The 14795-nt window shown below is 46.8% G+C and overlaps 1 protein-coding gene across 1 annotated transcript in view; it reads right to left on the reverse strand.

Annotated features, from left to right (window-relative positions):
• plxna4 (plexin A4) overlaps positions 1 to 14795 on the reverse strand; it is a 242459-nt gene that overhangs the window by 48888 nt on the left and 178776 nt on the right. The window contains exons 20-21 of the mRNA XM_078419384.1: positions 7622 to 7688; positions 2953 to 3099 (exon numbers count right to left, since the gene is read on the reverse strand). Coding sequence (XP_078275510.1) covers positions 2953 to 3099; positions 7622 to 7688 — 214 coding nt within the window. The remainder of the gene's footprint in view (positions 1 to 2952; positions 3100 to 7621; positions 7689 to 14795) is intronic.

Here is a 14795-nt window from a genome sequence, read left to right on the forward strand (position 1 = left end):
CAATGGTGTGAGAGTGCAGGAATCAACTGACTATTGAGATGCTGGTTTAAACCGAAGGTAGACACAAAATGCTGGGATAACTCAGCGGGCCAGGCAGCGTCTCTGGAGAGAAGGATACAGAAGACGGGCCTTCAGGCTGAAGAAGGCTCTCGACCTGAAACGTCACCCGTTCCTTCTCTCCAGAGATGTTGCCGGTCCCGCTGAGCCACTCCAGCATTTTGTGTGTATCACAGTGTGAGGGTGTTGGAAGATAGAATAATGGAAGTGCGTGTTGAAGCCCAAGGAAGATCTCCAACCCTTGTTACTACCCCGACCTTCTCAGCGGCTCCAGAGAGGGCAGGTATTATATCGGGCAACTTTCTGACACTCCAATTACCTGTTAGATTTGAAGTGTAATCAGCCTGAGAGCGTGATCATTCAGGGATTACTGTATCCCTTAATCTGTCATGTTTCTTCAGCTTTAATTATTAATACAAGCTACAAATACATTAACAGATTGTTTACAAGACCCTGAGCTAGCTACAGTCCTCGCCGAAGCAATGCTTAATTCACCGCGCGGAGTCTTTAGTTTGTACAATAGAGGATGTGATCTGGGCATCGCATCAGCTGTCTCCCTCTCCTCCTACGTTTGGCCACATTACAGCCCAGCGCTGCAACCCTTCCCAGCCACACACACACTCAACACAACCTCACGAGAGGCACTTTAACAGTGCCGGAGTAACTCAGCGGATCAGGCAGCATAAGTTCACAAGTGATAGGAGCAGATTTAGGCCATTGGCCCCATCAAGTCTACCCCACAATTCAATCGTGGCCGTTGTGTTCAAGGGAGAGTTAGATTTAGCTCTTTGGGCTCACGGAATCGAGGGATATGTGGAGAAAGCAGGAATGTGTTTCTGATTTTGGATGATCAGCCGTGATCATATTGAATGGCTGGCTTGTTTGCTGGCTCGAAGGGCCGAATAACCTACTCCTAAACATAGAAACATAGAAAATAGGTGCAGGAGTAGGCCATTCGGCCCTTCGAGCCTGCACCGCCATTCAATATGATCATCCAGCTCAGTAACCTGTACCTGCCTTCTCTCCATACCCCCTGATCCCTTTAGCCACAAGGGCCACATCTAACTCCCTCTTAAATATAGCCAATGAACTGGCCTCAACTACCTTCTGTGGCAGAGAATTCCAAAGACTCACCACTCTCTGTGTGAAGAAATGTTTTCTCATCTCGGTCATAAAAGACTTCCCCCTTATCCTTAAGCTGTGACCCCTGGTTCTGGACTTCCCCAACATCGGGAACAATCTTCCTGCACCTATTTGCGATGTCTCTATGATCTATCTCTCCCTCTCAACCCTGCAGCAGCTCTGGACAACATGGACAGGCAATGTTTCTGGTCAGAACCCACCTCCATAGTAAATTCTAAGAAGGGCCCCGTCCCGAAACGTCGCCTATCCATGTCTTCCAGAAATGCTTCCTGACACGCTGAGTTGCTCCAGCACTTTGGTACCTATTTTGGTAAACCAGCATCTGCAGTTCCGTGCGCCGACAACTTCAGAAACTTTCAATTCCTCTTCACTTGTTTGCCTTCCCAGAAACAATAAGTTGACGCATTGATCCGCGACCAAAAAGGTGGCTCTCTGCAATAATGTTTTTCGTGCAGGAAGGAACCGCAGTTGCTGGTTTTCACTGAAGACGGCCACAAAATGCTGGAGTAACTCAGCGGGTCAGGCAGCATCTCCGGAGAGAAGGAACTCTTCACATTCTTCAGTCTGAAGAAGGGTCTCGACCCGAAACGTCACCCATTCCTTCTCTCCAGAGATGCTGCCTGACCTGCTGAGTTACTGCAGCATTTTGTGTTTATAATGTTTTTAAAACTTTGTTTGAGATACGGCGTGCAAAACAGGCCATTTGGCCCATCAATTAGGGAAAGACCTCAGAGATGACATGCCCCTTCCCCCAAAGAATTTACCACAGGGAAGGGTGGATGTCAAAAAAATACCACGCCACTATTTACCCTGGCGTTTTTAGCAAAGGATGGGAGTTCATTGGGCGAGTCACATGTGCCATATCGCAAGTGACACCTCTTCCTTGGAAGAGTTTTATTTCTGCGCATCTGATAATTAACACACATTAGTTTAACAACCCATCTGATCTTGACTAGCGTATCCTGTCCCCTGTGTTTAGTTTAAAGATACAATGCGGAAACAGGCCCTTCGGCCCACCGAGTCCACGCCGACCAGCGATCCCCGTACATATCATATTATATCATATACATACAGCCGGAAACAGGCCTTTTCGGCCCTCCAAGTCCGTGCCGCCCAATGATCCCCGTACATTAACACTATCCTACACCCACTAGGGACAATTTTTACATTTACCCAGCCAATTAACCTACATACCTGTACGTCTTTGGAGTGTGGGAGGAAACCGAAGATCTCGGAGTAAACCCACGCAGGTCACGGGGAGAACGTACAAACTCCTTACAGTGCAGCACCCGTAGTCAGGATCGAACCTGAGTCTCCGGCGCTGCATTCACTGTAAAGCAGCAACTCTACCGCTGCGCTACCGTGCCGCCCACTAACTAACACTAACACTAACACTATCCTGCACAATTTACAATTTTACCAAAGCCAATTAACCTTCAAACCTGTAGGTCTTTGGAGTGCAGGAGGAAACCGGATCAGCCAGAAAAAAAACCCACGCAGGTCACAGGGAGAACGTACAAACTCTGCACAGACAGCACCTGCAGTCAGATTCAAAGTCAGGTCTCTGGCGCTGTGAGGCAGCAACTCTACCGCTGTACCGCCTTGCCGTCGCTGACTTGTGATCGGCACAAACTAACTCACTCATCCTCCAAGCCATCCCAGTCACCTGTGCCACAACCCCATCCCCATCCCCATCCCCATCCCCTCCCCTCCCCCCTTATTTTCCTGTCCTCGGTTGGTTTCCTTGCTTACCAGGGTCTTGTAGTCGATCTGCTGCCTGATGAGTTTGTCCTCGCTCAGAGAGTAGCGGGCCTCGCCTGTAATCGAGTCGATGGGCCCCTTCTCCATCTGCTGCTTGATGGCGCAGAAAAGCATGTACAATGGCTCCCCCGCGCACTCCTGTTCAACACAACACAACACACCAGCGGTCAGCATTGGCACAGAAGATATGCAACTGGGAAGATACGCGAGAGGGAAAAGGTTTAATAGGAACCTGAGGGGCAATGTTTCCACACGGTATGGGTGTATTGAACGAGCTGTGAGAGAAGGTAGTTGAGGCAGGTACGATAGTAGCATTCAAAAGACACCTGGACAGGGATTGCAAAGGTTTAGAGGGATATGGGTCGTATACGGGAAGGTGGGAGAGCCTACGATCAGAACGGCACAGGCTTCTGATTCCACTCGTCTAGAACCACAGGGCACAGCCTCAGAATAAAAGGGGGTACCTCTGGAAAGGAGATGAGCAGGAATCTCTTTGGCCAGAGGGAATGAGCAGGAGATGAGCAGGAATCTCTTTGGTGAATCTGTGGAATTCATTGCCACACACGGCTGTGGACGCCAAGTTATTGGGTGTCTTTAAAGCGGTGATGAACAGATTCTTGATCGGTACGTGTGTCAACGGTAATGGGGAGAAGGCAGGAGAATGGGGTTGGGAGGGAGAGATAGATCAGCCATGATTGAATGGCGGGGTAGACATGATGGGCTGAATGGCCTAATTCTACTCCTTTCACTTATGACCGTCAGTGAATGTAATGATTAACGTGAGTTGGGGCTGTTTCATGCAATGGAGATTGGGAAGGGGGTGGGGAGACAGTGAAACATCAGGCTTGCTAATCTCCGGCTACCTCACCTGTAAAGCCATTTCTTGGTCCTCCTCCCTGCTGCTTCAGGGAGGGGCCTTTGCAGATGAATGCAACCCGACCTAACACCATCTCTCTACTGAACGGAATTAATTTAAACCTATTCCGTTGCTCTTTTGTGTTGTTGACTAGTTCGATTGGGGTTTTTTTTAAAACAATTCACCAACGTTACACGTTTTGAACAATACAATGAACTTTTAACAACTGTCTAATATTTTAAAATGGGAAGGTTGGAAACAGTAAAAAAAAAAACACACACACATTCTGTCATCTGCTCCCTTGTTGCACGGCAGGTTCGAAGCCAGGCCTCTGGCGTAGTGAAGAGGCAACTCCAACACTGTTACCACCGAGCCATCGCTAACTTGTGATCTGCACAAGTTAACTCGCTCATCCTCCGTGCCATCCCAGTTACCCGTGCCCCATCCCCATCCCAGTTACCCGTGCCCCATCCCCATCCCAGTTACCCGTGCCCCATCCCCATCCCAGTTACCCGCGCCCCATCCCCATCCCAGTTACCCGTGCCCCATCCCCATCCGTTACCCGCGCCCCATCCCCATCCCAGTTACCCGTGCCCCATCCCCATCCCAGTTACCCGTGCCCCATCCCCATCCCAGTTACCCGCGCCCCATCCCCATCCCAGTTACCCGCGCCCCATCCCCATCCCAGTTATCCGTGTCCCATCCCCATCCTCTCCCACCCCCCCCCCCCCCCTAATATTTAAATGTTTTAATTTGAATATCCAATCTCAGCATGAGGGCATTATGGGTCAGAGTGGGTTCAGAGGGCAAAGCTTAGGGGGAGGTGAAGAGGTCGAGCAGGCTCATCGCGCCTCTGATCAACTCTAGAAAGTGTGTGCGGCCATCGTTTGAAGGTAGGATCAGTCTCCAGGGTGATGCCATCCATGGTCAACTGGCCAACGTATGAAGATAGACACAAAAAGGCAGAGATAGATAAGATTCTTGATTGGTACGGGTGTCAGAGCTTATGGGGAGAAGGCAGGAGAATGGGGTTAGGAGAGGAGAGACTGATCAGCCATGATTGAATGGCGGGGTAGACTTGATGGGCCGAATGGCCGAATTCTACTCCTATTCCTTACGACCTAAAATGCTGGAGTAGCTCAGCGGGGCAGGCAGCATCTCTGGAGGGAAGGAATGGGTGACGTCTTGGGTTGAGACGATTCTTGAGACTGAGAGTTAGGGGAGAGGGGAAATTAGAGATGTGGAAGGGTAAGATGTGAACACGACAGATCAAAGCAGCTGATCGAGGAAATGTTGAATGGTTCATTGTCGGCTGAGGACCTACACGCGAGTCAGGCAAGGAGCATTAGTGGTCACGAGAAGATCGGGACCATGAACAATGCAGACTGAGATCTGCCAACTCAGCACTATGCGCTCAGTCCCTTAAAGGGCTCTATTTAATTAAATGAAGCACAAATGGCAGCCGCAGAGAAACCGCACTGCTAATAATAAATGAGCTTTCTCTGGGAATGTAAGATGTCATACATCTTGCTATATCTCTCTTTTTTCTATAGCTTTCCTACAAGCGGCTAAGTTAAAAAAAAAAAGATTCATTTTCCATGGGGGAGCTTTAATAAGCAAGGCTAGCATTTATAGATGGATGGGTAGAGTCATAGAGTCTTACAGCGTGGAAAGAGGCCCTTCAGCCCAACTTGCCCACACCAGCCAACATGTCCCATCTACACTAGTCCCATCTGCCTGCGTTTGGCCCATATCCCTCTAAACCTGTTCTATCCACATACCTGTCTAAATGTTTCCTAAACGTTGCGATAGTCCCTGCCTTGACTACTTCCTCCGGTAGCACGTTCCATACACCTCTGTGTGAAAAAGTTATCCCTCAGGTTCCTATTAAATCTTTCCCCTCTCACTTTAAAGCCGTGTCCTCTATCTCTCAGAACCAGAATCGGAAGAGGCACAAGGAACATCTTGATTGGCCTAGATGTGTTGGGCCAAAGGGCCTGTTTCGATGCTGTATGACTATGTCGATGACACAGCCCAGAAACAGGCCCTTCACACACCGAGCACGTGCTGGTCTCAGGGGAAAAAGAGAGAAACGAGGAACTGCAGATGCCGGTTTACCAACAAATAAAAAGCCACAAAGTGCTGAGGTGACTCAGTGGGTCAGGCAGCATCCCCTGGTGAAAAAGGATAGGTGACGTTCTGGATCGGGACCCTTCCTCAGACTGATTGTGAGAAGCAGGGAGAAAGCTGGAAGAGAGGTGAGGCAGCCTGGCAAGTGATAGGTGGACACAGGTGAGGGAGCTTTGTTTGGCAGATGGACGGACAAAGGCCAGAGATAGGAGGAAGACAAATAGCTGTCAGATACAGAGAGAAGAAACAGAAAATGGAAAGCCTCCCTAAAATAGCGATTGTTATTTTGTTTAGTTTAGAGATACAGCGCGGAAACAGGCCCTTCGGCCCAACGAGTCCACGCCGACCAGCGATCCCCGCACATTCATACTATCCTACACATAGACAATAGACAATAGGTGCAGGAGGAGGCCATTCGGCCCTATGAGCCAGCACCGCCATTCAATGTGATCATGGCTGATCATTCTCAATCAGTACCCCGTTCCTGCCTTCTCCCCATAACCCCTGACTCCGCTATCCTTAAGAGCTCTATCTAGTTCTCTCTTGAATGCATTCAGAGACTTGGCCTCCACTGCCTTCTGAGGCAGAGAATTCCACAGATTCACAACTCTCTGACTGAAAAAGTTTTTCCTCATCTCTGTTCTAAATGGCCTACCCCTTATTCTTAAACTGTGGCCCCTGGTTCTGGACTCCCCCAACATTGGGAACATGTTTCCTGCCTCTAACGTGTCCAACCCCTTAATAATCATACGTTTTGATAAGATCTTCTCTCATCCTTCTAAATTCCAGTGTATACAAGCCTAGGGCTAATTTACATTGCTACCAAGCCAATTAACCTACACACCTGTACGTCTTTGGAGTGTGGGAGGAAACCAAAGATCTTGGAGAAACCCACACGGTCATGGGCAGAATGTACATACTGACAGCGACCGTAGTTAGGATCGAACTGCCGGGTCTCTGGCGCTGTAAGGCAGCAACTCTACCGCTGCGCCACCCATTATGATTCAGTTATTTAAAGTATTAATGAGACCACATCCAGAACACTGTGCCTACTTCAGAAGATTGCTGAAATATTTCCAAATCAGGATGTTGAGTGGGTTGGGTGGTAACTATGTGTTTGACACATCTATTCCTATTGTCCTTCCTGCTGGTAGGAGAAGCAGTTTGTTACCATGAATTTTGTGGACAGTTCACACTGAAGCCACAATGCACCAATGGATTTTTAGGGTTTATCTTTTTGAAATATAAAACCCAAAGACAGAGAGGTTGTAAGATCAAGAAACATACTCCATTTAGTACGAAAAAGTTGGAGATACATGAATGTGTCAGTCTTTTCATTCATGTATCTCCAAGTTTAAAAACCAAATATGTTTCCACTCAGGCAGTGAGAAACACCTTCAGGCTGTGTAGGAAAATAACTGCAGATGCTGGTTCAAATTGAAGGTAGACACAAAATGCTGGAGTAACTCAGCAGGTCAGGCAGCATCTCAGGAGAGAAGGAATGGGTGACGTTTCGGGTCTCGAGACATTTCGGGTCTCCTGAGATGCTGCCTGACCAGCTGAGTTACTCCGGCGTTTTGTAACACCTTCAGGCTGCTAGTTCACAGTGAGGTTGACTGGAGGGAAAACCTATGAGAGAAAACATAGTTAGGAAGTAATATTCGGCAGGCTCACCTTAAGGAATTTGTACAAGAGGAACGTAAACCAGTTGGTCAGCATCTTTTCCGCCACAGATTCAGTTCTAAAAGGTGAAAGAACAAAGAAAGAGAAAAAAAAGATTTAATAGGTTTTATGTAAATGCTCCACTCATTTGCGGTGTTAGTGCTGAATCTTCACCAACGAAGACAATTCCTGAGGGGAATCCGGGAACAATAGATGCACTGCTACTTGAGATTGGCTTGTGCTTTTAAGGTAATGAAACCTCAACACACAGGGCAGGACTGAACTCAACAAACTGTGGCACAAAGGCAAAGACGATTTTGGAAAAACTATCTGAAATTGGTCAGAGATAGTTTTGGAAAGAATTGTATTGATGTAGCATTTTCCAAAATGTCATGATGTCCAAAAGCACTCTAGAATCAGCGGTGTATTGCCTCAACTGTAGTCACTGTTGTAGTACCCAGACCATAGAACATTACAATACAGGAACCAGGCCTTCCGCCCATAATGTCCATGCCAAACATGGCCTAAACTAATCTCCTCTGCCTGCATGTGATCCATGCCTTAGAGGGAGTATTCTAGCCTTAGAGGGAGTACAGAGAAGGTTCACCAGATTGATCCCTGGGATTAGGACTTTCATATGAAGAAAGACTGGATAGACTAGGCTTATACTCGCTGGAATTTAGAAGACTGAGGGGGGATCTTATAGAAACATATAAAATTCTTAAGGGGTTGGAGAGGCTAGATGCGGGAAGATTGTTCCCGATGTTGGGGAAGTCCAGAACCAGGGGTCACAGCTTAAGGATAAGGGGGAAGTCTTTTAGGACCGAGATGAGAAAACATTTCTTCACACAGAGAGTGGTGAGTCTGTGGAATTCTCTGCCACAGAAGGTAGTTGAGGCCAGTTCATTGGCTATATTTAAGAGGGAGTTAAATGTGGCCCTTGTGGCTAAAGGGATCAGGGGGTATGGAGAGAAGGCAGGTACGGGCTACTGAGCTGGATGATCAGCCATGATCATATTGAATGGCGGTGCAGGCTCGAAGGGCTGAATGGCCTACTCCTGCACCTATTTTCTATGTTTCTATGTTTCTATGTCCCTCCATATCCATGCACCTATCAAAAAGCCTCTTAAATGCTCCTATTGTATCTGCCTCCACCACCAGTGCATTTTAGGCTCCCACCACTCCCTGTGTAAAATAACTTGCCCCTCACACCTAGTTTAAATCCTGGCCACACACTCATTTCACTCCTGCCATCGGGGAGAAGGTATAAATGCACCGTGTTTACATATTCTGTTGTGCTGCTGCAAGTAAGAATTTCATTGTTCTGTTTGGGACACATGACAACAAAACACTCTTGACCCTTGACATGAATGTTGATGTACCGTATTGTCCGATTGAATTGGATCGCACACAAACGGAAGCTTCTCACTGTATCAGTGGAGGCCAATTCTCTGAATGCATTCAAGAGAGAGCTAGATAGAGCTCTTAAGGATAGCGGAGTCAGGGGGTATGGGGAGAAGGCAGGAACGGGGTACTGATTGAGAATGATCAGCCATGATCACATTGAATGGCGGTGCTGGCTTGAAGGGCCGAATGGCCTCCTCCTGCACCTATTGTCTATTGTCTATTGCCTATTGTCTATCTCAGTACGTGACAATAATCAACCGAAACCTAAACACAAAGTGCTGGAGGAACTCAGCAAGTCAGGCAGCAACTGTGGAGGGAGTGGACAAGCAATGTTTTGGGTCAGGACCCTTCTTCAGGATCAAAAATGCCAACTTGTGTAGGAAGGAACTGCAGATGCTGGATTAAATCGAAGAAAGGCACAAAATGCTGGAGTAACTCAGCGGGACAGTCAGCATTTCTGGAGAGAAGCAATGGGTGACTTTTCGGGTCTGAAGAAGGGTCTCGGCCCGAAACGTCACCCATTCCTTCTCTCCAGAGATGCTGCCTGTCCCGCTGAGTTACTCCAGCATTTTGTGTCTACCTTCGATTTAAACCAACATCTGCAGTTCCTTCCTGCCCACCAGGAAATATCTGTTTATCAGTCGCTCCACTGATCAACCTTTGGCTAAACAGCATCTTGGGTTTAAAATATATTTAGTGCTTTTCCTGAATGGCAAAACTGATAATGATAAAAATAATTATAAGCAGCGGTAGAGCTGCTGCCTTACAGCGCCAGAGACCCGGGTTCGATCCTGACTACGGGTGCTGTCTGTACGGAGTTTGTACGTTCTCCCTGTGACCTGCGTGGGTTTTCTCCAGGATCTTCGAGTTCCTCCCACACTCCAAAGACATACGGGTTTGTAGGTTAATTTTCTTGGCATAAATATAAATTGGCCCTCGTGTGCGCGGGATAGTGTTAATGTGCGGGGATCGCTGGTCGGCGCGGACTCGGTGGACCGAAGGGCCTGTTTCCGCACTGCATCTCTAAACTAATCTAAACTAAAGTTTACAAATCCTATTAATTCCACTAATGTTATATTTTACAAAGTACAACGTTATACTTTACAATTTCATAAGTGCAATTCTTTAACGCTTTAAAATAAATTGTGCAAAAATTCTAACAACTCTACTGTTAATGGTTCAATGGATCAGTCTTTCCCCTCTCCCCTGACTCTCAGTCTGAAGATGGGTCTCAACCCGAAATGTCACCCATTCCTGCTCTCCAGAGATGCTGCCTGACCCGCTGAGTTACTCAGGCTTTTTGTGTCTATCTCCGGCCTGTCTTTGGTGCTTCCAAATATAGCTGGAAGGTTAACCCTGTACGGCAGTGTTTATATCCTGCCTTGGATCTTTGACCTATGTAAAGGTATCATTCTCCAGCTAAAATTAGCGAGAGGCTGCATTATCTGCAGATAACGTCCGCGACAGAAAAATATCTCTTGAAACATTGCTCATTGCAAGCCAGGCAACAGACTGTTAGATCATGACAGGTGCTTTAAGCATTGCTTCTCGCTGTGAACAATTCCTGGTGCTGTGGCAAAGCTCTGCTCATCTGCCATGTCTCTTTAAGATGATGAATTCTCTTTGCAATAGATGTCCTCCTGTTAATTACAGGTTAATTACTGGGGGTCAGCGACGTTTGCAAATTGTCAGGTGCTTGTCTGACAATTAAACTCCAGCCCAAAATGAATGAATTTAACACAGTTTTTTAAAATATGTATTTTTAACAATTTTAAAAAGCTGCTCACAACTCTGTTGATAAAAGGAAGTAGATGATTAGAATGGTTACGATAGATAGATAGATAGATAGATAGATAGATAGATAGATAGATAGATAGATATAGATATGTTGGAAGGAACTGCAGATGTTGGTTTACACCGAAGATAGACATAAAATGCTGGAGTAACTCAGCGGGACAGGCAGCATCTCTGGATAGATGCTTCTATCCAGAGATGCTGCCTGTCCCACTGAGTTACGCCAGCTTTATTTGTCGAGAGAGTGCGAGAGCGGGAGGGAGAGAACGAGAGCGAGAGAGAGAGAGCGAGAGAGCGAGAGAGCGAGAGAGAGAGCGAGAGAGAGAGAGAGAGAGCGAGAGCGAGAGCGAGAGAAAGAGATCAAGAGAGATAGTGAGAGAGAGAGAGTGAGAGAGAGAGAGTGAGAGAGAGCAAGAGAGAGATATCAAGTGAGAGAGAGAGAGAGAGAGAGTGAGAGAGAGAGCAAGAGAGAGATATCAAGTGAGAGAGAGAGAGCAAGAGAGAGATATCAAGTGAGAGAGAGAGAGCGAGAGAGAGAGCGAGAGAGATACTGACAGAGGGTGTGTGCGAGAGAGAAAGAGTGAAGTGAAAGAGCTACAGCTGCTGTGATTAAGCTGGCAGACTGGGTGCGCTTGGTGCAAGTCTATGTGGAGCACAGGCATAGCACTGAAAACATCCAGAACGTAAACCCTCCCGTCCGGTCCACACACCCTCAACGGTACATTCATTCAGCCCCAGCGCTGAACGAGATTCCACACCTAATCCCAGTTAGCTCAGGTAACATGTGAATCGGCCAGCGATCCTCCACTGAAGGCATCTCAACGTTGAAATCACCTCCATGACACACGACTGGCGACGCTTCATTCCAACGCTCCTAATTACTTGAAGTACTAACAATATAATTTTAATCTCCTTGAAGCCTGACCTGTGCAATTGCATCCTGTCACAATCCCCAGCAGTTGGTGCAAGTCATCCTATTGCAAGTGTGACTTCCAATTAAAATATGGAGAGAATTGCATTTTAATGCAGTCACACAGAAGAGCCTGCATTACTGCCTTACAGTCTTAATTAAATCTTGCTTATTTGATTGCTGTTAACTGTTCTTTATCTCTTAGATCTTTTTGCAGATCGAGGGGGAGGAGGGGAGAACAAGAGAACTTGAGAATGGAAAAGGATGTCATTTAAATTAATGTACAAAGCTTACACATCTTATTCAAAAAAAGAAAATTAAGAATCAATTGCAAGAATCTTTCGCTTATAGTATTTGGCCCGCCTCCTCCTTCAACTCATTCGAGGTTTCCTGGAGAATAGTCTAGTCTTATTTCTGCTTTTACTTTTGCAGATACAGTGTGGATCGAGGCCCTTCGGCCCATCAAGTCCACGCCAACCAGCAAAACTAGTTCTATCCGACACTTTGGGGACAATTTACATAATTTACAAAATTGCGTACAGTTTTGGTCTCCTAATCTGAGGAAAGACATTCTTGCCATAGAGGGAGTACAGAGAAGGTTCACCAGATTGATTCCTGGGATGGCAGGACTTTCATATGAAGAAAGACTGGTAGACTCGGCTTATACTCGCTGGAATTTAGAAGATTGAGGGGGGATCTTATATAAATCTACAAAATTCTTAAGGGGTTGGACAGGCTAGATTCAGGAAGATTGTTCTCGATGTTGGGGGAGTCCAGAACAAGGGGTCACAGTTTAAGGATAAGGGGGAAGTCTTTTAGGACCGAGATGAGAAAGTTTTTTTTCACACAGAGAGTGGTGAATCTGTGGAATTCTCTGCCACAGAAGGTAGTTGAGGCCAGTTGATTGGCTATATTTAAGAGGGAGTTAGATGTGGCCCTTGTGGCTAAAGGGATCAGGGGGTATGGAGAGAAGGCAGGTATGGGATACTGAGTTGAATGATCAGCCATGATCATATTGAATGGCGGTGCAGGCTCGAAGGGCCGAATGGCCTACTCCTGCACCTATTTTCTATGTTTTCTATAAGCCAATTAACCTACAAACCTGTACATCTTTGGAGTGTGGGAAGAAATCAGAGCTCCTATGAAAAACTCCATGCAGACAGCATCCATAGTCAGGATCGAACCCGGGTCTCGAGAGCTGGAAGGCAGCAACTCTACTGCTGCGCCACCGTGCCACCCAATACAGTTAACGTGACAGTCTCTTCCCAGGCCTATCTCTCAGCCTGAAAGCTTGGAAACTGAGCATTGTCGGGCGATCTTAGCAGTGGGAGATATGAACTCACTCACTGTAGATTGGTTATTTCCTACTAACCAATTGTAGCGCTTGTTAGTAGTTGCTCCGCCTAATATGCGATGTATATTACCAGGAGCTTGCTTACGTAGGGCAGTTGGAGTAGCTGTGAGTCGCTGTGAAGTCTTGCAGATCTATGCTGTAAGTGGACTGTAATAAATGTGTGTTGCATTACGACGTGTGTACGACTCCACTCATTACATGGTGTCAGAAGTGGGATTCGAACCCACGCCTCCAGTTGGAGACCAGAAAGTGTGTACGACTCCACTCATTACATGGTGTCAGAAGTGGGATTCGAACCCACGCCTCCAGTTGGAGACCAGAAAGTGTTTACATGTGTGCGACCCCACTCATTACACTTACTAACATGTGTTTGAAGACTAATATAGTGCTACCTATGGGTCTTGAACATTGCAAAGCACTTTTCAACAGCAGTAACTGCAGCCTCGTGCAAGGCAAGGCAAGGCAAGTTTATTTATATCGCACATTTCAGCAACAGGGCAATTCAAAGTGCTTTACAAAACACAGGAGCTAATTTAGTTTAGTTTAGTTTAGAAATACATTGTGGAAACTTTGGCCCACCGAGTCCGCACCAAACATTGATTACCCGTACACTGGTTCAATACTATGCACTGGGGACAATTTTTACAGAAGCCAATTGACCTACAAACCTGCACATCTTTGGGATGTAGGGGGGAAACCGAAGCACCCGGAGGAAACCCACGTGGTCACAGGGATAACGTCCAACCTCCATACAGACAGCACCCATAGTCAGGATGGAACCTGGGTCTCTGGCGCAGTAAGGCAGCAACTCTACCGCTGTGCCACCGTGCTACAGAGTTTGTGCACCTCCTTAAACCGCAAAGGATGACGACCAGGTTATTTCATTCATAGCAAGAGGATTTGAGTATAGGAGCAGGGAGGTTCTACTGCAGTTGTACAGGGCATTGGTGAGACCGCACCTGGAGTATTGTGTGCAGTTTTGGTCTCCTAATCTGAGGAAAGACGTTCTTGCCTTAGAGGGAGTAAAGAGAAGGTTCACCAGATTGATCCCTGGGATGGCGGGACTTTCATATGAAGAAAGACTGGATAGACTGGGCTTGTACTCGCTGGAATTTAGAAGACTGAGGGGGGATCTTATAGAAACATATAAAATTCTTAAGGGGTTGGAGAGGCTAGATGCGGGAAGATTGTTCCCGATGTTGGAGTCCAGAACCAGGGGTCGCAGCCTAAGGATAAGGGGGAAGTCTTTTAGGACCGAGATGAGAAGACATTTCTTCACACAGAGAGTGGTGAGTCTGTGGAATTCTCTGCAACAGAAGGTAGTTGAGGCCAGTTCATTGGCTATATTTAAGAGGGAGTTAGATGTGGCCCTTGTGGCTAAAGGGATCAGGGGGTATGGAGAGAAGGTTACTGAGCTGGATGATCAGCCATGATCATATTGAATGGCGGTGCAGGCTCGAAGGGCCGAATGGCCTACTCCTGCATCTATTTTCTATGTTTCTATGTTTCTATTTACATGTCACACACAGGTTTCTATTTAACCCTGGATAATTCTGATCTGCATTGCATCAACATACTTTGTGTGTCGAACCATTTCATCATCTGTAAAGCCTCCCTCAGCCTTTCATATTAGAGTGCGGGTAGATGAGTTTCAGAAAGATCAGGAGACTAAGTACTCTGGAGATTTGGCTCAGAAGAGGAATTGAGACCTTATCAATTTG

This window comes from Rhinoraja longicauda, chromosome 23 (assembly GCF_053455715.1).
Source record: "Rhinoraja longicauda isolate Sanriku21f chromosome 23, sRhiLon1.1, whole genome shotgun sequence".
Lineage (NCBI taxonomy): Eukaryota > Metazoa > Chordata > Chondrichthyes > Rajiformes > Arhynchobatidae > Rhinoraja > Rhinoraja longicauda.